This window comes from Atractosteus spatula, chromosome 6 (genome assembly GCF_055471065.1).
Source record: "Atractosteus spatula isolate fAtrSpa1 chromosome 6, fAtrSpa1.hap1, whole genome shotgun sequence".
Taxonomy (NCBI): domain Eukaryota; kingdom Metazoa; phylum Chordata; class Actinopteri; order Semionotiformes; family Lepisosteidae; genus Atractosteus; species Atractosteus spatula.
The window spans coordinates 18,000,007-18,024,541 of record NC_142711.1 but is presented as its reverse complement, the minus strand read 5'-3'; the positions used below and the strand labels follow the sequence as shown (position 1 = coordinate 18,024,541).

Genomic DNA, 24,535 nt, shown 5'->3' with positions numbered 1-24,535 from the left:
AGCAGGAACAAGCAGCTGGAGGAGGACAGTGGTGGACAATGTCAGCTCTCGGCACCCTGAGCACTCTGCTCCAGTCAGGGCCTGGTTTCCTGCTCCCCGGCCATGAATACCTCCAGCCCTGTTCCCCTCCCCTGTCCTCACAGGTACACAAGTTTTCACCCATCAGTCAGTCGGTGCTTGAGCACAGGTAGATAAGGTTCCCAGTGCGTCAGGGTTTCTGAGAGGTGAAGCAGGAACAGGCGGCTGGAGGAGGGAGAGGCGTCTGTGTGCTGGGAGCGAGGAGGAGGAAGGCGAAGGCACCCAGATATCTCTCTTTAATGAATAAGGGCCCCTGAGTGGACCATGTCATGCAGTAGATCATGGCTTGACGATGGTGATGTAGCAGGAGCCTTACTGGACACAGAGCCTCGGTCAGTGTGGGGCAGGGGATGAGGAAGAGGAGGGCGAAGGTTATTATATTAGGTGATGAGGGTGTTAGTCGGGGATGTAGCTCAGTGGTAGAATGCATGCTTTGCATGTATGAGGCCCCCCGTTCAATCCCTGGCATCCCCAGTTTGGGTTTGAGGGTCAAGCCCGGTTTCCCCCTGGAGGGCGTGATGACGATGGCTGGTGGGCTGGCCAGAGGGAGCTGTGACAGAGGCTGCTGCTGTCTTCCCTCCCTCGTTCCCTGGTGCTGTGGAGGACTGGGAAAACTGGGCGCCTGACCCCTAACCCCTGGAGATCGGGTACCTGCTGCCTCCGTCACCCACTGGCAAGAGGTGATGCTTTGAAGAGCCAGCCGCCTCAGCCGTGCAGTGGTGGCCAAGCACCCTGTGCCAGTTTATTGCCAGCAGCCATATCACCCTGCAGCCCCCAGCTGGCAGTCCACTGGAGCTCAGCAGGAGAGAGCCTGGTCAGTACCTGGATGGAAGACTCCTGGGAAAAACTAAAGTTGCTGCTGGAAGAGGTGTTAGTGGGGCCAGCAGGGGGCGCTCATCCTGTGGTCCATGTGGGTCCTAATGCCCCAGTATAGTGACGGGAACACTGTACTGTAAACAGGCGCCGTCCTTCAGATGAGACGTAAAACCGAGGTCCTGACTCTTTGTGGTCATTAAAAAATCCCAGGGCATTTCTCAAAAACAGTTACCCCGGTGTCCTGGCCAAATTTCCCCCTGGCCTTCACCCATCATGGCCTCCTAATAATCCCCATCTCTGAACTGGCTTCATCACTCTGCTCTCCTCCCCACTGAGAGCTGGTGTGTGTGAGCAGACTGGAGCATCATCCAGGTGGGGCTGCACACTGGGGGTGGTGGAGGGGATCCCCATTACCTATAAAGTCACCTTGACATGTAAGCTGGTCATGGATGTGCTGACACCAATGCCCTAAAAGTTCCCTGGGGCCTCTCTCCTGCTCAGCTTCAGTGAGTATCATTCACAACTGTTTCCCATTATTCGTCTTTTCCAGAGGCCATCTCTGTCCGGATTGGGTGTGCCCTTAAACATCTTGCTTTATCTTGGAAGGTATTGACAGCACAGGCCTGGGTGGGGACTTGAAACCAAGGGAACCCCATGGTCATCCAGTCAGAAACATTGGATTTTGTTGTCTTACTCAGTACACACTGAATACAGTACTACACTCTTAAACTCTATACTCTAGAAAGAAATATCCAAAACAAGAGCAGAAAAAAAATAACAAACGCATATCATTTTGTTACTTCAAGAGTCAATTTTTCAAGGTGTAGCACATGCAGGAATACAGTTTTTTTCGCAATCTTCTCCAATATGTCTACTACTGGATAAAAATCTGAAACTGCTAGAACAAAGTTCGTAGGAGGTTATATAAAGTCATGCCCTGCCATCTGTAGCGTCGAGGCTTATTAATAAGGAAGAATTAAGTGTTCTGAGCCTTCCCAAATGAGGCCCCATTTCTCTGTTCATCTCTGTGGTGCAGCCACAGAGAAACTATTCATGCAGGCTGATTTAAGGTTTCCTAGGACAGCTCCCAAAGGGGGATGCACTTAGCTAAGCCTGGCTATCATGATCAATGGTCATCCATTGGCGCCTATCTGTCTAGGGAGTGCCAGATGGACATCTGGACTGCATTCCTAAGTGTCAGGAGTAAGTGACTCATATCTCACCTTGATCAACCAATCAGGGACTGGTAGGGCCGAGTAACCCACGTGGGACTCTGATGCCCATGGAAGTTTCAGCCAATGAATGAGCTGAAGTTCCTCCAGGTAAAAACAGGCAACACAGAGAGCCTGGGAGATTGAGTGAGATTCAGTGGAATTCTGTGAACTTTTCTAAAGGGAATTCAAAGGAGAATTCCAGGGCAGGACGGCCCAGGAGCAGAAGGCTCCCAAGGGCAGGACATTCTCGCTGCGCGCCTCCTGACCATCCTGAGACTCAGCCCGGACAACCACGGAACGGCCAGTGTGTCTGAGTGCCAGAACTTTCCTTTGTTCTAAGAGTCTAGAGCGGAGGTTGCCAGAGAGTAACCAGAGGATCCACCCGAGGTTAGCACCAGCAGCAGGCCTCGTGAACAGGTTAGAACTGTGGACAGCTGAATCACTATTCAGAACTAGCTCTTCATCAGGAACGAACCGGTCCTCTTCCTGAATTGCTGGGACTCACAGTCATCTTTTCTCCTGTGCACAAACTTTGCTAGTTAAAGCCAACACTAACTAGCCGGTCAGTGAGCATCAGCAGCGCACCGTCGCAAGCTGCACAGCACAGCCTGGCACCGAGCCATAGATCGCGGATTGGACAGCAACAGCCTGCAACTGTTTCTTTGTGCCTGCAGGAGATATGAATCCCCAGAAATTGGATGAGTATTCAACTTCAATGCATTACAGCTCGAGAATTCAATTGTTATCCCAACCAGTTGATATCAATTTAATTCCTAAGAGTTATGTACTTGTTTTGAGTATCTAATGTAGAAGTTATAACCAAGTTCATTTATGAAACGGTCTAAATGAATGATATACTGAACGTATGTCCTCTTGATATGTGTAACTCTTTGTAACTGAATGAATATATATCTTTTGTATTCTGATAACCCTCTCGATAAGATCTGTTAGGTTTATATGCATATTCTATGTATTAATAAATGTATCCTCGTGTATTAATACCTGTGTGTGTGCGTTGTTTGAGTTATGTCACATGGTTGGATTCTAAAGCCATCGCAAGAATCAACTTTGTGATTTACTGCTACAATTAATAATTGTCACAGTAAATGCCCAAACCCTACAGAACTGGTGCCTTCAGAGAGCCACTACATTTACATTTTGGCTATGGCAACATTACACATCTGTCCTGACTTTCCTAGCCAAATTAGCAGTGTGTGTTATTTGGATATCAAGCATCTCTCATACTAACTCATCAGGAAAATGTTTTTATATCTAAAGATTTAAAATATACAGATCAGAAGTAGAGGTTGTCTTGTTTCTTGTATCCTGTTGTGATGTGTTTTGATCTGGAGGCTAAAAGCTGATGAAAATGACTGATAGGGCTGTATGTGCTTTTATTGTTGTGGCCAGTGTTGTCTCATTAATATGTTTAATTTTTAGAAAATGGTTTCACTGCTGTGAAAATAAATGTAATGTTTGGATTTAGAGGATATTAGAGTTTACTTGCATGTGCAATACCTTGTGAAATGCTAAAAAAATGTGTTGCTTATGACAATATAAAGCATAATTTATTGCACTGCTCTGTGGACTTCCAAAATGGACACAAATAAATTTGACATTTATTGACTTGTTCAGGATGGAATGCCTGAAGCAATAACATCACCGACATCTCGCACAACAGCACTACTGTCCCACTACTGTTTCCAGCCTCTGTGGCTATTTAAGCAGAATAATGAAAGGATGTTGACAGAAGTCACAAGTAGTGGATAAACTACCATGCTCTAATTCAAGCACTACTGCTTTAGACTCACACTGCTGCAGAGAAAACAGAAAATCCAGAGGCGCACGTCTACCACAATGTCTGAAAGTGACCTGCAGTTTCTGGAACGGGTGGTGCACTGGGAACCATTCCTGTTGCAGCGGCGTTTCAAACTCAACGACTGTGATCTTTGGCCAAGCTTAGGACACACATTTTAGGAATAATGGGACTGCGGCGACCACTTGTCCAGTCTGACTATTTTCCACTGGGCCCCTCGCTGGCGGACGGCACTCAATATGATCTCACGCTGGCTCCCAGAGTCCTCTGCAGTTTGACATGAGACCACACCCGGTGTGCTGCACCAGGAGATGCTGACCTTGACCTTTGACCTTTGGTGATCCAGGAAGAGTGTCATCTTCCGGACCCCCATGAGGTGGGGCGAGGCAGGCGATTAAGTGTTAATGACAGCATAGACACAGGGCTCGTCAGCATCCTGCCGAGAGAGAGTCAGGGTGAGACACCGAGCACAGGAGCTAAAGTATGAGCACATGATCGTCAACTATGGCCTGTCAGAGACTGGAAGATAAGACTGGACTAGAGCTCCATCAGTCAACGATAACCAGGCATGTCCGTGGAGAAAGAGCAGGAGACTAATTGCACTGTCTGCAAATGAGAGGAGGCCATTTGACCCATCCTGCTTATTAAGCCAGTAGCCATATCGCTCTGCAACTCACAACTGGAAACCCACTGAAGCTCAGCAGCTGTAAGCCTGGTCAGTACCTGGATGGGACACCTCCTGCGAAAAACTAAGGTTGCAGCTGGAAGAGGTGTTAGTGGGGCCAGCAGGGGCACTCACCCTGCTGTCCATGTGGGTCCTAATGCCCCAGTATAGTGATGGGGACACTATACTGTAAACAGGCGCTGTCCTTTGGATGAGATGTAAAACCGAGGTCCCGACTCTCTGTGGTCATTAAAAATCCCAGGGTGTTTCTTGAAAAGAGCAGGGGTGTAACCCCACTCTCCTGGCCAAATTTCCCATTGGCCCTTACCAAGCATGGCCTCCTAATAATCCCCATCTATGAATTGGCTTCATTACCCTGCTCTCCTCCCCACTGAGAGCTGGTGTGTGGTGAGTGTACTAGCACAATATGGCTGCCGTCGCATCATCCATGTGGGGCTGCACATTGGTGGTGGTGGAGGGGAGTCCCCATTACCTGTACAGCGCTTTGAGTGGAGTGTCTAGAAAAACCTATATAAGTGTAAGCAATTATTATTTGTAGCTTTTTGTAGCTGAGCAAATCTTAAACTAATCCTAAACTAATTCCCCTTTGGTTTCTGATTGTGACCCTGTGTCCTTGTTTCACCAATGAGTGTGAAACAGGCCCCTGGGCTCAACCTTTCTCTGCCTGGATCAAACCCCTTCTCAGTCTCAGCCCCACTGTTCCAGAGGAGACTGGGCTGCCTCAACCCATCAATGGCAGAGGTCAGGGAGTGTCAAACTGAGCTCTGAGAGCAGGACAGTCGGTTACCAGTCGGGACAGCAGTCGGAAAGAGACAGTGACTCACCGGCTTGGGGCTGGGAGCTGACCCCGGAGTCCGGGCCTGGGAGGAGCTGAGCTGTACGTCAGCGTACACGACATCACTGTGAGGACCTTAACACAGCGAGAGAGAGGAGACAAGAGGGAATCAATCTGTAATAAACGTACGCAACAGGACAGGAGGCACAGTGAGAGAGAGGAGAAGTAATCACAGGCCAGCGTTCTACCGTCCCTAATTTAGAATATTGCATATTTTTTTAATAATGTTGCTGATCAGTGCTGAGAACGTCAGAGTTTAAAGGAATGTTCTACACTGAGGTTCCTAAGAAACAGGACATATCTGGTGTTGAACTGAGAAGACTAGTGGGGACCGGATACGAGAGTTCAAAATTCTCAAGCTTCAGCCCTCAACCCAGGGATTCTTCTGTTTTCAACAGTGAAAACTCAAGCAAAGGACAGAAGTGGACACTGTGTGGAAGAGCATTTAAAACTGTGATCAGGTAGCGCTTCTTTACACAAACGGTGGTGGGAGTGTGGGACAGTGTTGCTGAGCCAGTCATTGAAGCCGATGTCCTGGCTTCTTCCAAGAAACATCTGGATGAGATCCTCTTATCGATTAGGGATACACTAAAAAATACTGTAGACTCTTACCTTCTTTGTTCTTGTCTCTCAAATGTTTCCAGTAGCACAGTGCAGCAGAAACAACCACCACAATCACAGACAGGACTCCCAGCACAATCGGGACTGTAGGCTCTGTTGAGACTAAAATCACTATTTAAAAAAACAAAAACAAATGTATGACCCAGCATTGAGTTCATAAATGAAAGCATATAGAGCTTCACTTGTAGATTTAATCAACTTTTGCAGGAAAATTGAAAGACAGCACCACAAACTATAGATCGTAAGAAACAAAACAACTTTTCCTTCATTTTTATAAGATTATTTTCCTGATTATACATTAAAAAGATGCACTCTTTTCAAAGATCACAAACTGCTTATTTGCAATTTTTACAGTAAAAACCTCATATCGTAAATGTAAAACCTTGTTAAATCACAAAGTATCAAAAACCCAATGTTCTTACTAAGTAGCTGCAAAAACTCCTGTCACGTATCTGGACCTGAATCCAAATAATAACCACAGAAAAAAAGAATGAGTGAGTGGGATCTAACGCTCAATGTGAAAGGAGCGCTCTGATAGGTGAAACTAGCTGTCATTCAGTGAAATCTGACCATTTAGAGATTTAGGGGAGGTTCATACAGTAGGTGTCCACAGCAAAGAGTTCTATCAGTTTCCTTTTGTCTGACTGTGAATAAAGTGATAAGTGAAACTCTTATCTGATGGGCTCTCACAGCCCATAATAATAATAAGTTAGACATTTAAAAACCCATCATTCAGAATAGATGCCAAAGGGACTATGTGGAATTCAAGCCCACACAGGCCTGTAATGATACAGTGGACAGACAAGTGGCACTGTCTGACTCTCTTCCTCCTGATGGTTTGAATCGTATTACCTTTTAAAAATAATTAATCTTATTATCATTATCTTACAAATGTCTTAGAAATTACTTTTAAAGCAGGGCAGACTAGTGCAACAAGGTGATCTTAATATGTATAAATTTTTAAAGTTTTTTAAAGATCCCTAATGTGGACTTCTGCGTGTTCAACCCTCTCCTCACCATAGAAAATCATGGGTGGAAAAGAGTTTTAAGTTGTAAAGGTGTTTGACTTTGTGTGAAACTCTTTCAGAGCAAACAGCTCCAACCGAATGACACAATCACCATGACTATACGGCAATCTGCATAGTGGACGAAGTAAATTATTTTCACAGAAATGTATTTATACGTGTATAATAAATATAGTAAAACTATAGTAAATCAATTAATTACTGTGAAAATAATTTACTTCGTCCACTATGCAGATTGCCGTATAGTTGCGGCACACCCGATATATACAGTAAAAAGCCTCAGGCACTGTGTTAGATGTGTTTTTGACGTTATATATGCGTTTATTAATGTCGTCGATTTTACGATTGCAATTCAACGTTGAGTATAAGTCGCGGCGACGTATATATACGTATAGCCGAATTTTCGCCGTGATATATACGTATATTTGACGAATCACTGCCCACTGGGAAAATATTCAGTTCTGAAGATCTTGTTTGATTCTTCATGATGCTTCTAAACTTGTATGAAACCCACGAAATTAGTACTGTAGCGCATTCGCCTGGCGCTGCGGCCGAAGAGCGCCCGGCTGGGGTACTAGGAAAGCCGCTGACCAGCAAAGCTGACCCACTGCAAAACGGGCGTACAGTTTGGTGAGATCGCCCGCATTCTTGTAAATAGTTCCCTGGTTTCGCACCCCTTTTATACTTGTACCCAATTGCCACCCTATCGCTGTGGAACTACCTGCTCGCTCACTCTCTCTGCTAGCGCAGGGGCGCGGGGGTGCTGTGCTGCCTGTGCCGAAAAATAAAAGCACGTGTTTCATTCAACAACTGTATGAATCTCTGTGTCCGTCCGCGCCGACCCCGAAAATGCTACAGTTTTCTATTTTCGATGCCAAAAGACACCTAACTGGGAAATTCGTGACTTCCCACAAGACTTAACACTCAATTGTTATAGTCGCATTACAGTGCCAATTCATCGTACCTTTAATTGCAAGATAGTGTGCTAATTAAAGCGTCAAATACATACTTTGGATGTATTTTAGCTCTGTAAACGTCGTTCACTTAAAAGGACTGCAGGGCATTTAGAGGCGATCTGAATAGTTATCTGTAAAATGCACACTCGCATCTATCCGTCAATATTATCTTAATGTTAGTCATGCATTCCAAATCTTGTCATGTGTTTACAGGGGAACTTTTAGAACATCTTCGTGCTCACCCTCCAATTTACAATGCAATCCTCGATCGCTATAATCAGCAGAATTAGCGAAACCTTATGATACATACTGTCTCTCTCTCACACTCACACAGAGGTTAAGCAACAATTACCTAGGCTGCTGAAAGCTACTGTGCCACGGCGGACACACACAAAAAACAATCAGTGCCTGCCTCTGTTGTGAGGTTTTGGTCTTCTAGACCAGACGCAGGCGTCGGGACTTGGAATTGAATATGGCGATAATCTCGTCACTGTCTAAGAGTCGGCAAATTCCCGTTCAAATGACAGCTAGTTTGCAATGGTCTCTCATATGAGGACATTGTCTTCAGCTAAAGAAACGCTGCCAGAGCTCATTTTCACTTGTTCAAAGTATTGAACAAGTTCAAAGTATTTCTTATGCTTGCTTTTAGATTACTCAGTATTTTGAAGTTAATTACTCTGAAGTTAATAATTGATTGCAAAATACAATGAACACAACGTAAAACGCAAGATTCAAAATCCGTCCGAAATATTGTATTAAAAGTACCATGCAGGGTTTGCCTTGAGCTCCGTGAAGTTGCCCCCCCTACAGACAGCACAATGAAACCCACCTCATTCGTCTGTGCCGGTTTGTGCAGTTGAAAGTAGCCTTTGTGCTATTTTTTTCTTTGTTTGTATGTTATTAAGGGCACTACGTACAAGGTTGTCGCAGGCAGTAAATAACACATCCCAGAAGCAAGACTGGAAAGTCCACCGTCTCACAGCAGCGGACCGTGGCAATATTGGAAACTTTTATTTTCACATAACAGAAGTGAACATACATCTGGATTCTTTAATAAACTGTCATTATCCGCGTGTTTGTATTTAAAGGGGTCTTTGCGCAAACATGAAGCGATGAGCTCACACTCCGTTTATCTTTGTGTTTCCGGCCAGTCGTTGGTGTAGAATACAGCGTGAAGGCACACCTGCCCTCTGAAGACACAGGTATGGGCCCCTGTGTTAGATCCTCAGGTGAAGTCGAGTCTTCTGCAGTCTGCAATGTAATGACCCAGACATGTTTGCACGTCCTGCTCCACGAAGTTGCCCACCCGCCCGTCGAACAGCACAAACGTCGAAATTCACCGCAATCGTTAGTGCTGCGTTTGTGCCGGTTTGTGTCGCTGTAAGTAGCGTTTGTGCTGCTTTACCGAGATATAGCGCCTTGTTTGGTCGGCTAATCACGTGACTGTCTACAAGGAAGTTTACGGGTACCAACAAACTCGGTACTTGAACTCCTGATTGTGATTATAACAATGGGGGCAATTTGTATTCCGACTATATCTGGTCAGGTGGGGTGGATGTTTCAATATATTTCAAGATAGCGCCTTCTTTTCCTGGCAAAACGGCAAAGTCACGACCACCAGATCTTTCAGTTGTGATCTTTTCATCAGTTGAGCACAGACTTTGCAGCCTTTACGCGAATAAACAGTCTTACATTTAGGGAGGAGTTACTATGTTAGAACATTGGGTTAGATGTTTTCTTTTCATTTTTAACCACGTTCTCGAAAATGTATGGCTTGTGTACTCCTTTCATTGGTGAAGAGACGCCAGTTTCCAAATTACCGCTGGTACAACACGAGAGCCCATATTCACATTTTAGTATTAGTTTCAAGATCGCTATAATTTAACATTAAAAACCTAATTTAAAAGCACGAGCATAACAATATAATGAAAATAAACTGTACATGTCTATTAATGATTGAAGCACAAAGCAGAAGGTGTCTCCCCTACCTTAAATAAACGATTCAAATTGTTCAAATACCATGTATTTGTTACAGAAAGCAGCGGAGACAGTTATATTGCAAATAAAAAATGTATTTATTTCGAAGAGTATGGGACATTGTGAATCAATAAAGACGTTTAAAAATAAGACGATGTAGTTATAGTGCAAATAAGTAAAGCATTTTAAAAATAGATTCTCATTTACAGTAAACAAGGCGATCCACCTGGCGCTGCTGGCTTGAACAGCTCTCAGACCCGTGATTGGCTAAAGCCCCGAACAGTTCGGGCCGCGATTGGGTGAAAAGTGAGAATCGACACTCTGAGTGGGTAAAGCGCCACAGCGGAAGTTCGGTGTGTACTGTGTGTGCTGTATGAGCACGCTGGATACACAGTAACACATGCATTGGTTTCCAATTACTGATCATTCTAAGAGAAGTCGCAATGAGGTCAAAAGTGAATAGCCGACAAAGAACGTCATGGCATCCACAGCGAGGTCACGACTGCGATAACATGTCACGATAGGAGTGCGGGCATCACGATCACATCGCGATACCCATTGCGACTGGCCCACCACTGTCATAGCGCCACTCGCGACATTAAGTCCATATATCACGATATGACATACCTCGACAAAACACCCCCGCACCTTGTCACGACATGGAGACCGCATATCGCGATATGACTTACCCCGACAAAAGTGCCCCGCCCCCATGTCGCGACATAGAGCCCGCATATCGCGATATGACATACCCCGACAAAAGTGCCCCGCCCCTATGTCGCGACATAGAGCCCGCATATCGCGATATGACTTACCCCGACAAAAGTGCCCTGCGCTCATGTCGCGACATGGAGTCCATATGTTGCGATAGGACATACCCTGACAGGATATGCTGACCCCTTGTCGGGACACAATGTCCATATATCGCTACACGTTCTATCTGGGTATAGCATGTCCGGATATGAGACCTTTGTTGCGACAGCGCTACCAGGGTTGCATGGAAGCAAGGCGCCAGTCGTGATATACACTGCCTCAATATACATACGATATACTGTACAATGGGTCCCTATCATGACATGCTGCGGAGGGCTTGTCGCGATGGTATCCCACAGTTAAACGTTTGGCAACAGCGTGTCACGGTAGGGAAAGGAAAGGAAAACACGTGCCTTAGAAACTTAAAACCAAAGATCTTACAATCACGGTGATTTTACATACATTACAACCACAGGTTGTAAATGCATCAGTAAATGCATCGCCCCAAGGGTAATATCGAGTGAGGCGCCATAAGAATAAAAACTGCAAAGGTATTAAAATATGCAGTTCTGAAGACCTTGTTTGATTCTTCATGATGCTTCTAAACTTGTATGAAACCCACGAAATTAGTACTGTAGCCATTCGCCTGGCGCTGCGGCCGAAGAGCGCCCGGCTGGGGTACTAAGAAAGCCGCTGACCAGCAAAGCTGACCCACTGCAAAACGGGCGTACAGTTTGATGAGATCGCCCGCATTCTTGTAAATAGTTCCCTGGTTTCGCACCCCTTTTATACTTGTACCCAATTGCCACCCTATCGCTGTGGAACTACCTGCTCGCTCACTCTCTCTGCTAGCGCAGGGGCGCGGGGGTGCTGTGCTGCCTGTGCCGAAAAATTAAAGCACGTGTTTCATTCAACGACTGTATGAATCTCTGTGTCCGTCCGCGAAGACCCCGAAAATGCTACAGTTTTCTATTTTCGATGCCAAAAGACACCTAACTGGGAAACTCGTGACTTCCCACAAGACTTAACAGTCAATTGTTATAGTCGCATTACAGTGCCAATTTATCGTACATTTAATTACAAGATAGTGTGCTAATAAAAGCGTCAAATACATACTTTGGATGTATTTTAGCTCTGTAAACGTCGTTCACTTAAAAGGACTGCAGGGCATTTAGAGGCGATCTGAATAGTTATCTGTAAAATGCACACTCGCATCTATCCGTCAATATTATCTTAATGTTAGTCATGCATTCCAAATCTTGTCATGTGTTTACAGGGGAACTTTTAGAACCTCTTCGTGCTCACCCTCCAATTTACAATGCAATCCTCGATCGCTATAATCAGCAGAATTAGCGGAACCTTATGATACATACTGTCTCTCTCTCACACTCACACAGAGGTTAAGCAACAATTACTTAGGCTGCTGAACTCTACTGTGCCACGGCAGACACACACACAAAAAACAATCAGTACAAGGACTCAAAATCAAAACCACTTCAATAGAACACCTGTTACGATCCCTGCCTCCCGGTAACGAAAGAGGCAGAAGAAGGCGTAGACTTAGTTCATTAGTCTACCTATCAGTGTACGCTTTCACCACCACACCTCCGTCTCATCTTGTATTTAAGCATTAGTCTTTCCCTACCTCCTCGCTCAGTATTGGTTTTCCTTTCGAGCTACTTAGTTGCGCTACGCCTTCTACCTCTTCGTACTGTTCTGGTTCCGACTTTGTTTTCTCCCCTTTTACTATGTTTTTTGGATTATGGCTCGACTTCGATTGCTCTCTCCCAGTTTGGATCTCTGGCTTACCCTGGACTCTCGGCTCTCTCCTTCGTCTACGGTTTTGGATTACGGTCTGGCTTTGGCCACTCTCTCCCAGTTTGGATCACTGGCTTCCCCTGGACTCTCGGCTCTCTCCTTCGTCTGCGGTATTTGGATCACAACTTGTCTCTATCGGCTCCTGCAAGTGGGTTCATTACTTGGTTTCGGTTTCACTGGCCGAATCCGTAACAACACCGAACATGTAATAGCGCAAAACGCCCTCATAGCGACAAAGAGGCTTTACTTTATTTTTATCTATTTTTCAATTACAAAGCAGAGGAAGCAGTCCTTGATATTCAAACACATGTAAAAAGACTATCTGGCGTATTTTAAAAGAAACGCCGTTCTTACTTTAAAAACAACAAAGGAACAGCCTTATACAATGAGGGGTTGCTGCTGGTCCACGAGGCTGCGGGTTTTCCCCTTTTACATTTTGCTAAATCATTGAGAACTTCTCTTTTGCTACTCCCGAAAAGGCACCTTAAATGTACTTTGGCAGTAACAGGTTCGAAGTTACTGCTGGTATCAACAGATTAACACCGTTAACTTTTGCTTCAGCTGTTATTGAGCTTTCAATGAACCTCTGAGATTCGCTCTTTTTAATTTCGATGTCAGAGAACACGGCCTTCCTTCAAAGGGGATTCGAACCAGCGATTTTAGGCCTTCCAGCGGTTTTCACTGCAGTTCTCCGCTCTACCAACCACTCTTCCAATTTCTCTAATTTGCATACAGGTGTTTTCTACATTTTGTCTTAAAATAACATCTAATGTCTTTTACTGCTCCTGTCTGCCAGCAATGGCTTTGATGAAAGACTAATTACTTGTGCGCTTTTCACCTTCTATGTGTCACCATGAAATTCTGTGATGATGTGATAATCTGATCTTCAGCGTGTTCAATCTGTCTGAGTGAGACGAGAGTATCTGTGTGATGCTGATGCTCTGCTGTAGCCGCTGTACATCTGAGCCCTACAAACTGTTCTGTCTGAAAAAAAAAACTGTTTTTTTAGTAACCAATATTTTATTACATTATTTTCTATTATTATGTAACCTTATTTTCGTAACCTTAATTTTGTGATTCTTGTGATTTTTGTGAGCTTGCAGAAAAGACATTTAATTGCCAGCAACTACTGCAGCACGCTGTATTGTTGTGCATTTGATAAATAAACTTTGATTTGATTTGAACAAGTGGATGTTTTCAACCTGTGCTTACTGCAGTTTCGCCAGTCGTTGCCAGAAAGTTAAAAGCACACAAGGAATTAGGCTTTAGTCAAAGCTATTGCTGGCAGACAGGAGCAGTAGGACGCAGAGCCTTATCCAACAGCTCTAGATGGTGCTCGGGGAAGCGCTACAGTTGCTTTCGGATACTTTAATATGAAGATGTTCTAGGAATAAAAGCATATCCAATAAACTAACGTGATAACAGCCAGTGCCACCCCTTAGTTATTAGTGTTTGAAGTGGTTTAACATCGTACTTCCAGCCCCCTCTGTGATCCTAGATTGAACTTGATTGTCCACTCTCATGGAAAACCCCACAGTCCTCTTTCTTCTGCTGCTCCTCGCTCTGTCCATTACTCTGAACTCATGACTCATCACGCTCGCTCAATCTGCTCCTCAGAAATCACCAGGAACAACACAACCACTAACTTTCCTGCTGTGTGTTCAGGGACACCTCTGTGTACCCAGGCCCTGAGTTCTGACTCCCTGCCTCAGCAGCAGCCTGTCTTCCCTGTTCAGTTGATTCTCTCTGTGTCCAGTCTCTATGGCCAGGGTGTGGTCACTGATTCTGTCCTCTCTGGACACTCAGGTCTGTCTGTGTCCAGTCTCTATGGCCAGGCTGTAGTCACTGAGCCTGTCCTCTCTGGACACGACACATCGCCCCTCAATACTCTCTTTACAGAACCTACTCCTGAGACAGGTTCAGTTGTCTAAGAAGCTAAATGGAAAATAAGAAGACAGTACATTGACAGGCCTGGAAGTCTTTCTTCTACATTGGAAAGGTAAGTAGCCGGAGAAACAAGAGTATATTTATTTATATATATCTGAGTGCCATCCAATTTTCAGAAACATCCAGAACAAAAGAGCAGGGTCCACAGAGGTACAGAGATGTACTGCAAGTACATTTATTTTTTTTCAAGAGCTCACCCTGTTCTGCTGAAACTTGCATTAAAAACACAGAAATGTGTTTATTTATGCAATCTGCTACAGATCTTCAGTAGCTGAAGATCCTTTGCAATATCCTTTGCAATATTGCAAAGGAAGAGAGAATTCCAGAAGAATGGACAAAAAGCAGTATGGTTACCATGTACAAGGAGAAAGGAGACCAAGTGGAGTGTAAAAACTATAGATGAATAAAACTTCTGGAACATGGATTGAAAATCCTGGAAAAAATTCTGAACAAGAGACTTAGGAAGATAGTCAGGATCCACAACTCACAATTTGAATTCACAGCAGGGAAAAGCACAACAGATGCCATTTTTGTGATGAGACAGTTACAGGAGAAGACACTAGAGAAAGGGAAAAAGCTGTATGTGGCCTTTCTGGACTTGGAGAAGGCATATGACCGTGTGCCCAGAGAGGTGGTGTATTGGTGCTTTAGGAAGAAAGGAGTACCAGAAAGCATGGTGAAGTTAGTACAAGCAACTTATAGAGATGCAACTACGAAGGTGGTCACACAACGGGGAGAGACAAAAGAGTTTGAAATCACAGTTGGAGTACACCAAGGATCAGCACTAAGTCCTTTCCTTTTTATAAACATTATTGACACACTGACAGAGGAGGTAAGAACAGAAGTGCCTTGGGAACTCATCTTTGCTGATCATGTGGCACTGATGGCAGATTCAGAAGTAGAACTACAGGAGAAAGTGTTCAAATGGCAGAGGAGTCTGGAAAAGGGTGGACTGAAAATGAATGCAGAAAAATCTGAAATAATGGTAATGGAGAGAAGAGGAGATACTATGACCACTGTTGAGGAGACAAATGGAGGAAAACTGAAACAGGTTGATGGCTTTAAATACCTTGGAATAAAACTGGTAAAGGGAGGGGAAACACTGGAGGCAGTAAAACAAAGAGTGAAACCTGGATGGAACAAGTGGAGGAAAATAACTGGAATAATCTGTGACAGGAAAATTCCTAGAAAGTTAAAGTGCAAAATGTACAAGACTGTGATTAGACCTGTACTACTATATGGAGCTGAATGCTTGGAAGTTGGAAAGAAGGAAGAGAACTTGATGAGAAGAACTGAAATGAGGATGTTGAGATGGATTCTGCAGATTTCAATGAAGGAGAAGATCAGAAATGAAGAAATCCGTAGACGATGTAGGGTGGTGGATGTAGTTGAGAAGATGCGAGAGGCAAGGTTACGGTGGTATGGACATATCATGAGGAGGGACGTTGAGGAAGTAACAAAGAGGGTAATGGAATTTGAGGTGGAAGGTAACAGGGGAAGAGGCAGGCCTAGAAAGAGATGGATAGATTGTGTGAGAAAAGATATGGAGGTATGTGAAGTGAGTGAGGAAGATGTGCTCGACAGAGACAAGTGGAGAAGAGCAACCAAAGCAGCTGACCCCAGGACAGTCTGGGACTAAGGCTGTGAAAAAGAAGAAGAAGAAGAAGCTACGGATCTTCAGTGTCCAGTGAAGCTGTAATGACAGAAAGGAAGGAAAAGGAGACTCTTCCCTGACCTGAAGTCGAACCCAGGCCGCGGTGGGGAGAGCACCGAATCCTAACTACTAGACCACCAGGGAAACGGTCGACTCTCTCCCTGTGTGTGAAGAGAAGACAGCGGTAACTGGGATTCATGCCGGTGATCTTAGTAGGACACAGAGAGCGATCGACACGCTTTTACAGTCTGTGTAGCGACAGCAGCGACGCTCAGAGCTGCTGTGTGTAAGAAAGAGAAAATAAGATCTATTTGATACAAAGACTTTTTTGCACAGCGAGACGTCTTGATACTCGAAGGTTTGTGGGATTATTTTTCCGTGTTTTATTTACGTTTTCAGATTTAATGAGCCTACTCGCTTATTGGTTCCATGATGTAATGGTTAGCACTCTGGACTTTGAATCCAGTGATCCAAGTTTAAATCTTGGTGGAACCTCAGCGGTGTATCTTTCTTACTTCTTTGTCGGGTGAGCGTTTTGTTAATATTAAGTGTAGCAATGAAACCTTCATTGTAGCATTAAGTTAAAATCGATCACTTCTTGAATTTATGTAAGAAACTATCCTGATTTGAGGTTTCATTGCTTCATTACAGGTGTGCTTTTATGATTCCAGAGTCAAGTTCAGGTACTTTGCTTGATGAAAGAAGCTTTTTTTTTTAAATCTGTGATCTGCTCACCCAACAAGGTCTGCTGTCCTACTGAAAGAGAGAAGCAGAGTAAGGAAGATGTTCATTCTTGAGAGTTTTTGCTCAATCACAGCGCACCCTGCTGTCAAGATTCTGGCTGAGATTGTAGCCAATCATGTGCTGCTCAGTCAATTCAATTCATTTCAAGATGCTTTGCTGGCAAGACCAATGAATAAATCAGCATTGTCAAAGTAAAACAAATACAGTTAACATGGAAAAATCCAAGGACATTTACATCTTAATTTAGACATAAGACATTTACATATAAACATATGCAGCATTTTTTGTGAGACAGACTCACTGTTCCTCAGGCTGTGACAGGAGATCACATACTGGGCTGCCAGTTCACCTGAGTTCCCTCCTCCCTCTCCCAGTAAGATTGGGACTTGTTGTGATTCTGGCAGGTGTGGGGATTCTGGGATTAGATTTCTAAATTTGGCCAGGAATGTTTGTCTAATCCTAGAATATTTGTCACAGTGCAGCAGAAAGTGCATCTCTGTCTCTGTTTCTCCCCGCTGGCAGTGGGAGCACAGCCTGTCCTCTCTGGGCAGCCAGGTCTGCCTGTGTTGCCCAGTTTCTATGGCCAGGCTGTGGTCACTGAGCCTGTACTTCTTCAGGTATCGCTTAGCATGCGAGAGGTAGCGAGATCGATGCCCGCATTCTCCAGTCTGTCTTGTATCCCCAAGCAGCGAGCATTGAAATTTCATGCTTACAAGGAAACAAAATCTAAACCAAAGCACAAAGCCAATTGAACACTTGTAATAACCCTTATATCGACAAGGAGGCTTTACTTCTATTTTCATTTGTTTTTGAATTACAAAGCTGAGGAAGCAGTCCTTACCATTCAAACACATGCAAAAAGACTATCTGATGTATTTTAACAGAAACTTTACTTTAAAAATAACATTACACTGCCTGGCACATTCAGTTATATCCTGACACGAGACATAAAAAGTAATAATTATGGCCCACAAATTAACCGACTGATTTGATCAATTGAAGTGTTCTGATTTTAGAGCCCCCTGTAATTTTTGCTAATTAGAACAACAACAATGCTGAGCCTTCAGCACAGCTCAAAGATCAAGATCAGCTGGTCTCAAACTTTGTTCTGCAAGTTTTTTGTTGGAATAGAGCTCAGAGCTGAGACGATCTCCAAATAATATATTAACTAGTCTGCAAGATACTGGCCTCCGTGTGGATGTAGTAGTTCGGGTGGGTAGCTGCGTCAGCATGCGTAGGCTGCAAAGGAACAAGTAATAGGTTTATTCCATGCTGAAAAGAGAAGAAAGAAAACACAGCGTTTCGTCCGTGGAGCCTTCTTCAGGTGTGAGAAAAACAGGGCATAAGCAAAGGTAACGTAGCAGGAGAACAAAAGCAGGGAAAGAGGAGGACAGGCACCTGACAGCGTGATTTCTCTCTTGAATGGTTACTAAATACGTTATGTGAACATGCCACCCGTAGAACTGTATATAGTTTCGCTGCTCCAGGCCTTTAGAGATTGATTGTAAGAGCGGGCAGGTAGGAGGTATGGATCCTGTGCAGGACTCAGGAGCGAGAGGGAACACCAATCCAAATCGCGAAGCAAAACGTATACCAGGAAGCAAGCAAGAAGGTCGGAAAACGAGAAAGACAACCAGAGAGCAACAACCCGAAACTCAAGACAAAGTCGAAATCGAGGGGCAGGCTAGAAGATCAAACACCGAGTGGAAACTAGCAGTGAAATAACGCGAACTCGAGGAGAACCCGCAAGAGTGAGCGGGAAGTGAGGAAAGAGGGGAACTGAAATAGTGACGGGAGTGAACGGTGATTGAGGGGGGGGGGGAGGGTATTACTCGCGGCGTGAGCGTTTGTTAAACACAGTTCGCGTGGGAATGCGAGACGGGACAGAGACGCGTGTGGAATTTGTAACATTGACGGCTTAAAGGGTGACTATAACAGAGGCTGGACTTTTACATTTTGCCATATCATCGAGAACTTCTCTGTTTTCAACTCCCGAAAAAGGTACCGTAGCTGTATTTTGACAGTAACGGTTTCGAAGTTACTGCTGGTATAAACAGATGAGTGTCCCCGCGCACATTTTTAGCACAGTTTCAAAATCCATGTAACTTTACAAGACGAAGAAAAATGAGAAAGACAGACTTAATATTATAAAGACTCAAAATCAAAACCATAAAGTCAACTAAGTATGGAACTCGTAAAAACACAGAACACTGAAATCGACAAACCTTTATTTACATATTATCCATTTTTTAATACGAAGCAGAAGTAGCTCCCACTGAATCCAATACCAGGTGTGTTAAAGTACCGCGCACCGATTTCTGTTTGTGTGACAGATCGCTTGCAAATAAGAATATTTTAAAGCGGACAAAGAACAAAGATAGAGCAATCGGTACTCCTGGCGCGTCTGAATTGAAAAACCATGTGAGTGACAAACCAGCACTTGTTTGGCTGAACTCCAGACCCATATCTTAGCAGCAGGGAGCGCTGTGATTGGGCGAAAACTACCTAAAATGAGAGCGGACACTGTGATTGGACAATTCATGGTAGCGAAACGGGCCTTGATTGGCTAAGACCACCAACTTTGAACAGAAGGCAATGTGCTAGTGAGCAGCCCGATGTGTTTAAAAGAATGACAAGCCAGGAAGGAGTCGAACCCACAATCTTCTGATCCGTAGTCAGAGTAAGAAGGATACCCGGCTCAGGTTCCACCGAGATTTGAACTCGGATCACTGGATTCAAAGTCCAGAGTGCTAACCATTACACCATGGAACCGCTGGCTTGTGAAAGAGCTTTAAAGATCCATAATGAGATCTTCTGCGTGTTTAATTTGTCTGCGTGAGACTCCGGTGTCTGTGTGACTTCGAAGCTCTGCTGTAGCCGCTGTGCATCTGAGCTCTAAAAACGGTTCCGTCCGCTTTCAGTCTTACAGACACGTCCGCACTCCCACTTAAAAAGCACCCCTTTTCTCACACATTCAGCCAAAATTCGTGCGGTGTTCCTGGTCATTTCAATCTCAGTTCGACGTCAGGTTTTTAACTCGTTTCTGCAGTCTTGTTTCAAGCGTTTCTCTGTCATTTGACTTCACGGGTACTCGACATTTTTGTAGCAGTATGGGAACACTCTTAAGAGAAATTGCAACACTTTACAGCGAGTGGCTGGAGACAAACATTTCGTGAGTTCATTCCAATACCGCCCCGTAATTCCAATACTTTTTCTTAATGAGGCGAGCTTTTTGTTAATCTTACAAGTGTAGATGAGACCGTAAATATAACTTTAGGTTAACAATGATGAGCTCTTGAACTTGAGTTCGGAATTCTCATCCTATTTTCTGCTTTGTTTTCTTTTTTACAGGTGTGTTTTTACTATTTTAGGGTCTTCAGGTGCTTTGCTTGATGAAAGAAGTTACATTCCGACTCTCTGGTCTGCTTTAGTACTAGAAGAGAGAAGCAGTCTGGAAGATGTGAAAACTATGTGATATTTTGGAAGAAAGCGGTTTTTCTTTGATATCGTAATCAAGCATAATTTCAGCTCGACACATAAACACTTTGGTTTAAAGAGACGTTATTTTAAAACACAAGATGTAGCAAACACGTGTAACCAAGTTGACTACTTGAGCGCTCTTTCCACTCACAAATGACCCAGAGCGCAGTATCTGGGGCTCGAAGGTTATTTTGTGGTGATAGTTAACAGACGTGGTTCAAGGAGGTATCTCCGTCAGGAGGGAAAAGGAACCCTTCCCTGACCGGGAATCGAACCCGGGCCGCGGCGGTGAGAGCGCCGAATCCTAACCACTAGACCACCAGGGAGACGGTCAACTCTCTCACTGTGTGTGAAGAGAAGACAGCGGTAACTGGGATTCGCGCCGGTGATCTTAATAGGACACAGAGAGCGATCGACACGCTTTTACAGTCTGTGTAGCGACAGCAGCGACACTGAGAGCTGCTGTGTGTAAGAAAGAGAAAATACGATCTGCTTGGAACAAAGACCTTGTTGCATAGCGAAACGTCTTGATACTCGAAGGTGTTTGTGGGATTATTTTTCCGTGACTTATTTTCGTTTTCACATTTTAGGAGATCATTCTCTCAGACCCGCAGGGTGATGGTTGGGAGCGAGTCCGGACGTGTCTAAGAGACCGAGCTCTTCGGTGTGAGTTTTTAGCGATTTAGAGATTGATTGTAAGAGCGGGCAGGTAGGAAGTATGGATCCTGTGCAGGACTCAGGAGCGAGAGGGAACACCAATCCACATCGCGAAGCAAAACGTATACCAGGAAGCAAGCAAGAAGGTCGGAAAACGAGAAAGACAACCAGACAGCAGCAACCAAACCTCAAAACAAGGTTGAATCATCAATGTGTGAAATTTGCTCCAAAATCCGGTTATAAAAATCGTATTAGCTTAAAAATAATGTATAAGCATGCCCCAATAACAAAACAACAGCCTTATACAATGAGGGGTTGCTGCTGGTCCATGAGGCTGCGGGTTTTCCTCTTTTACATTTTGCCATATCATCGAGAACTTCTCTGCTTTCTACTCCCGAAAAAGGCACCGTAGCTGTATTTTGACAGTAACGGTTTCGAAGTTACTGCGGGTATAAACAGATGAGTGTCCCCGCGCACATTTTTAGCACAGTTACATGGATTTTGGAACTTTACAAGACGAAGATAAATGAGAAAGCCATACTTAATATTATAAAGACTCAAAATCAAAAGCAAAAAGTCAACTAAGTATGGAACTAGTAAAAACACAAAACACTGAAATCGACAAGCCTTTATTTACATGTTATCCATTTTTGAATACGAAGCAGAAGTAGCTCCCACTGAATACAAACACCAGGTGTGTTAAAATACCGCGCACCGATTTCTGTTTGTGTGACAGATAGCTTGCAAATAAGACGAATATTTTAAAGCGGACAAAGAACGAAAATAGAACAATCGGTACTCCTGGCGGGTCTAAATTGAAAAACCATGTGAGTGACAAACCAGCACTTGCTTGGCTGAACTCCAGACCCATATCTTGGCAGCAGGGAGCGCTGTGATTGGGCGAAAACTACCTAACATGAGAGCGGACACTGTGATTGGACAATTCTTGTTAGCGATACGGGTCTTGATTGGTTATGGCTATCAACAATGAACAGATGTGCTAGTGAGCAGCCCGATGTGTTTAAAAGAAAGACGAGCCAGGCAGGAGTCGAACCTACAATCTTCTGATCCGTAGTCAGACGCGTTATCCATTGCGCCACTGGCCCCGCTGACACAGCTGCACCGCACCACAGTGAGCTCAGCGCCGCTACTAGTACGGCATCGCCCCGCTCCAACTTTTCTAACATCGATACACGCGTTTTCTACATTTTGTCGAAATCTATGTGTAACGTTGAAACTCCGCTTGAGTTCGACATCAAAGAAAAACCGTTTTCTTCCAAAACACCATACAGCTGTCACGTATTCCAGACTTTAGTTATCTCTTTAATTAGTGTAATCTTAGGTCCTGTTGTTGTTTCACTCAGTTGAGCAGTTGGAAATATTTTTCAGTTGTGACCTTTATTATTATTCAGTTGTGACCTTTTAAACATAAATCAGAAGGACAGCAGACCCTGTTGGGCGAGCAGATCACAGATTCGGAAAAAAAAGCTTCCTTCATCAATGAAAATTACCTGAACGGCTCTGGAATCCTAAAAGCACACCTGTAATGAAGCAATGAGAGCCGAAATCAGGAGAGTTTTGTACATAAGTTCAGGAAGTGATCGATTTTAACTTAACGATACATTAAAGGTTTCTTTTTTACACCGATGAAGATGTAAGAAAAACACACCTCACAGGTTCCACCGAGATTTGAACTCGGATCGCTGGATTCAGAGTCCAGAGTGCTAACCATTACACCATGGAACCGCTGTGCTACATTCTGATGTAGCAGCTGTCCATCTGAGCCCTGCAAACTGTTCCGTCCGCTTTCAGTCTCACAGACACGTCCCAATCCCGCTTAACAATCACCGATCACTAACCATCGGGCTCCAGATACTTTGCTCCTGCGCTCTGGGTCATTTGTGAGAGGAAAGAGCGCTCAAGCAGTCATGTGGAAGAGCACTTCACTGTTGTTTAACTGGATTATTTCTGTTAGTCCGATACGGTGCTTCCATCCCATTAAAAACTAAAACACTAAAGAGTTTTGTTAGAAACGGACTCACCCGAGACGCACACAAGGACCGTTGAACTCGAGTCTTTGTATCTAAATACAAGAAGAAAATCTGTTTTACACGCAAATATCATCAGCAGCATGTGAGCTCCTGAAGAGAACCAAGTTTACTTGTGGGTGGATTCTCTCATGTGGGGTCTTCCCTTGTGCTCCTGCGTCAATTGTATCAATAAAGTTTCACTTTCCGTGGGGATCGGTCTCTCAGACACGCCGGACTCGCTGTCAGCCATCTCCCTGAGTGCTAAGAGAACGATCTCCTAAAATCTGAAAAAAAATCTCAAAGCGTCTCGGTACCCATTTTGTACCAAACAGATCGTATTTCCTCTTTCTTACACACAGCAGCTCTCAGTGTCGCTGCTGTCGGTACACAAACTGTAAAAGCGTGTCGATCGCTCTCTGTCTTATTAAGATCACCGGCGCGAATCCCAGTTACCGCTGTCTTCTCTTCACACACAGTGAGAAAATCCACCGTCTCCGTTGAGTCTGTGATTATCAGCCACTCTATCAGGGGGAGTCGACACACTGGATACTTTATCTGTAAAAACGGGACGATCACACTTGAAGACAACCAACACAGGGAGCTATTGCTTCAGCCTTTATTAAGCTTTCAACCAACCTCTGAGATGCGCTATTTTCAATTTTCACGAGATTGTTAAGGAGAACAACAAAACAATGCCTTCCTTCGAGCCGGATTCGAACCAGCGACCTAAGGATTCCCAGCGATTCCCACTACAGTCCTCCGCTCTACCAACTGAGCTATCGAAGGGACGGCCAATGCTTTTTTTCTCACACGTTCAGCCTAAATTCGTGCGGTGTTCCTGATCATTTCAATCTCACTTCGACGTCAGGTTTTTAACTCGTTTCTGCAGTCTTGTTTCAAGCGTTTCTCTGTCATTTGACTTCACGGGTACTCGAAATTTTTGTAGCAGTATGGGAAGACTCTAAAGAGAAATTGCAACACTTTACAGCGACTGGCTGGAGACAAACATTTCGTGAGTTCATTCCAATACCGCCCTGTAATTCCAATACTTTTTCTTAATGAGGCGAGCTTAAGCTTGTTAATCTTACAAGTGTAGATGAGACCGTAAATATAACTTTAGGTTAACAATGATGAGCTCTTGAACTTGATTTCGAAATTCTCATCCTATTTTCTGCTTTGTTTGCTTTATTACACGTGTGTTTTTACTATTTTAGGGTCTTCAGGTGCTTTGCTTGATGAAAGAAGTTACAATCTGACTCTCTGGTCTGCTTTAGAACTAGAAGAGAGAAGCAGTCTGGAAGATGTGAAAACGGTGTGATATTTTGGAAGAAAGCGGTTTTTCTTTGATTTCGTATTTTAAAACACAAAATGTAGAAAACACGTGTAATCAAGTTGACTACTTGAGTGCTCTTTCCACTCACAAATGACT

General features: G+C 44.2%; 1 protein-coding gene and 6 non-coding genes across 7 annotated transcripts in view; 1 reads left to right on the top strand and 6 right to left on the bottom strand.

The window, feature by feature from the left end:
- Window positions 1-4,169: 4,169 nt before the first annotated feature.
- LOC148832356 (hepatic and glial cell adhesion molecule-like) overlaps window positions 4,170-24,535 on the bottom strand; it is a 118,561-nt gene continuing 98,195 nt past the window's right edge. Inside the window, exons 4-6 of the mRNA XM_088919682.1 lie at window positions 6,057-6,167; window positions 5,434-5,519; window positions 4,170-4,256 (exon numbers count right to left, since the gene is read on the bottom strand). Coding sequence (XP_088775808.1) covers window positions 4,170-4,256; window positions 5,434-5,519; window positions 6,057-6,167 — 284 coding nt within the window. The remainder of the gene's footprint in view (window positions 4,257-5,433; window positions 5,520-6,056; window positions 6,168-24,535) is intronic.
- On the top strand, window positions 16,619-16,690 carry trnaq-uug (transfer RNA glutamine (anticodon UUG)). The gene has a single exon. It is a non-coding gene; the product is annotated as a tRNA-Gln (tRNA).
- Window positions 19,640-19,711, bottom strand: trnaq-uug (transfer RNA glutamine (anticodon UUG)). The gene has a single exon. It is a non-coding gene; the product is annotated as a tRNA-Gln (tRNA).
- On the bottom strand, window positions 20,674-20,745 carry trnae-cuc (transfer RNA glutamic acid (anticodon CUC)). Its single transcript has one exon. It is a non-coding gene; the product is annotated as a tRNA-Glu (tRNA).
- Window positions 22,110-22,182, bottom strand: trnar-acg (transfer RNA arginine (anticodon ACG)). The gene has a single exon. It is a non-coding gene; the product is annotated as a tRNA-Arg (tRNA).
- trnaq-cug (transfer RNA glutamine (anticodon CUG)) lies at window positions 22,751-22,822 on the bottom strand. Its single transcript has one exon. It is a non-coding gene; the product is annotated as a tRNA-Gln (tRNA).
- Window positions 23,805-23,892, bottom strand: trnay-gua (transfer RNA tyrosine (anticodon GUA)). Its single transcript is given in 2 exon segments — window positions 23,805-23,840; window positions 23,856-23,892. It is a non-coding gene; the product is annotated as a tRNA-Tyr (tRNA).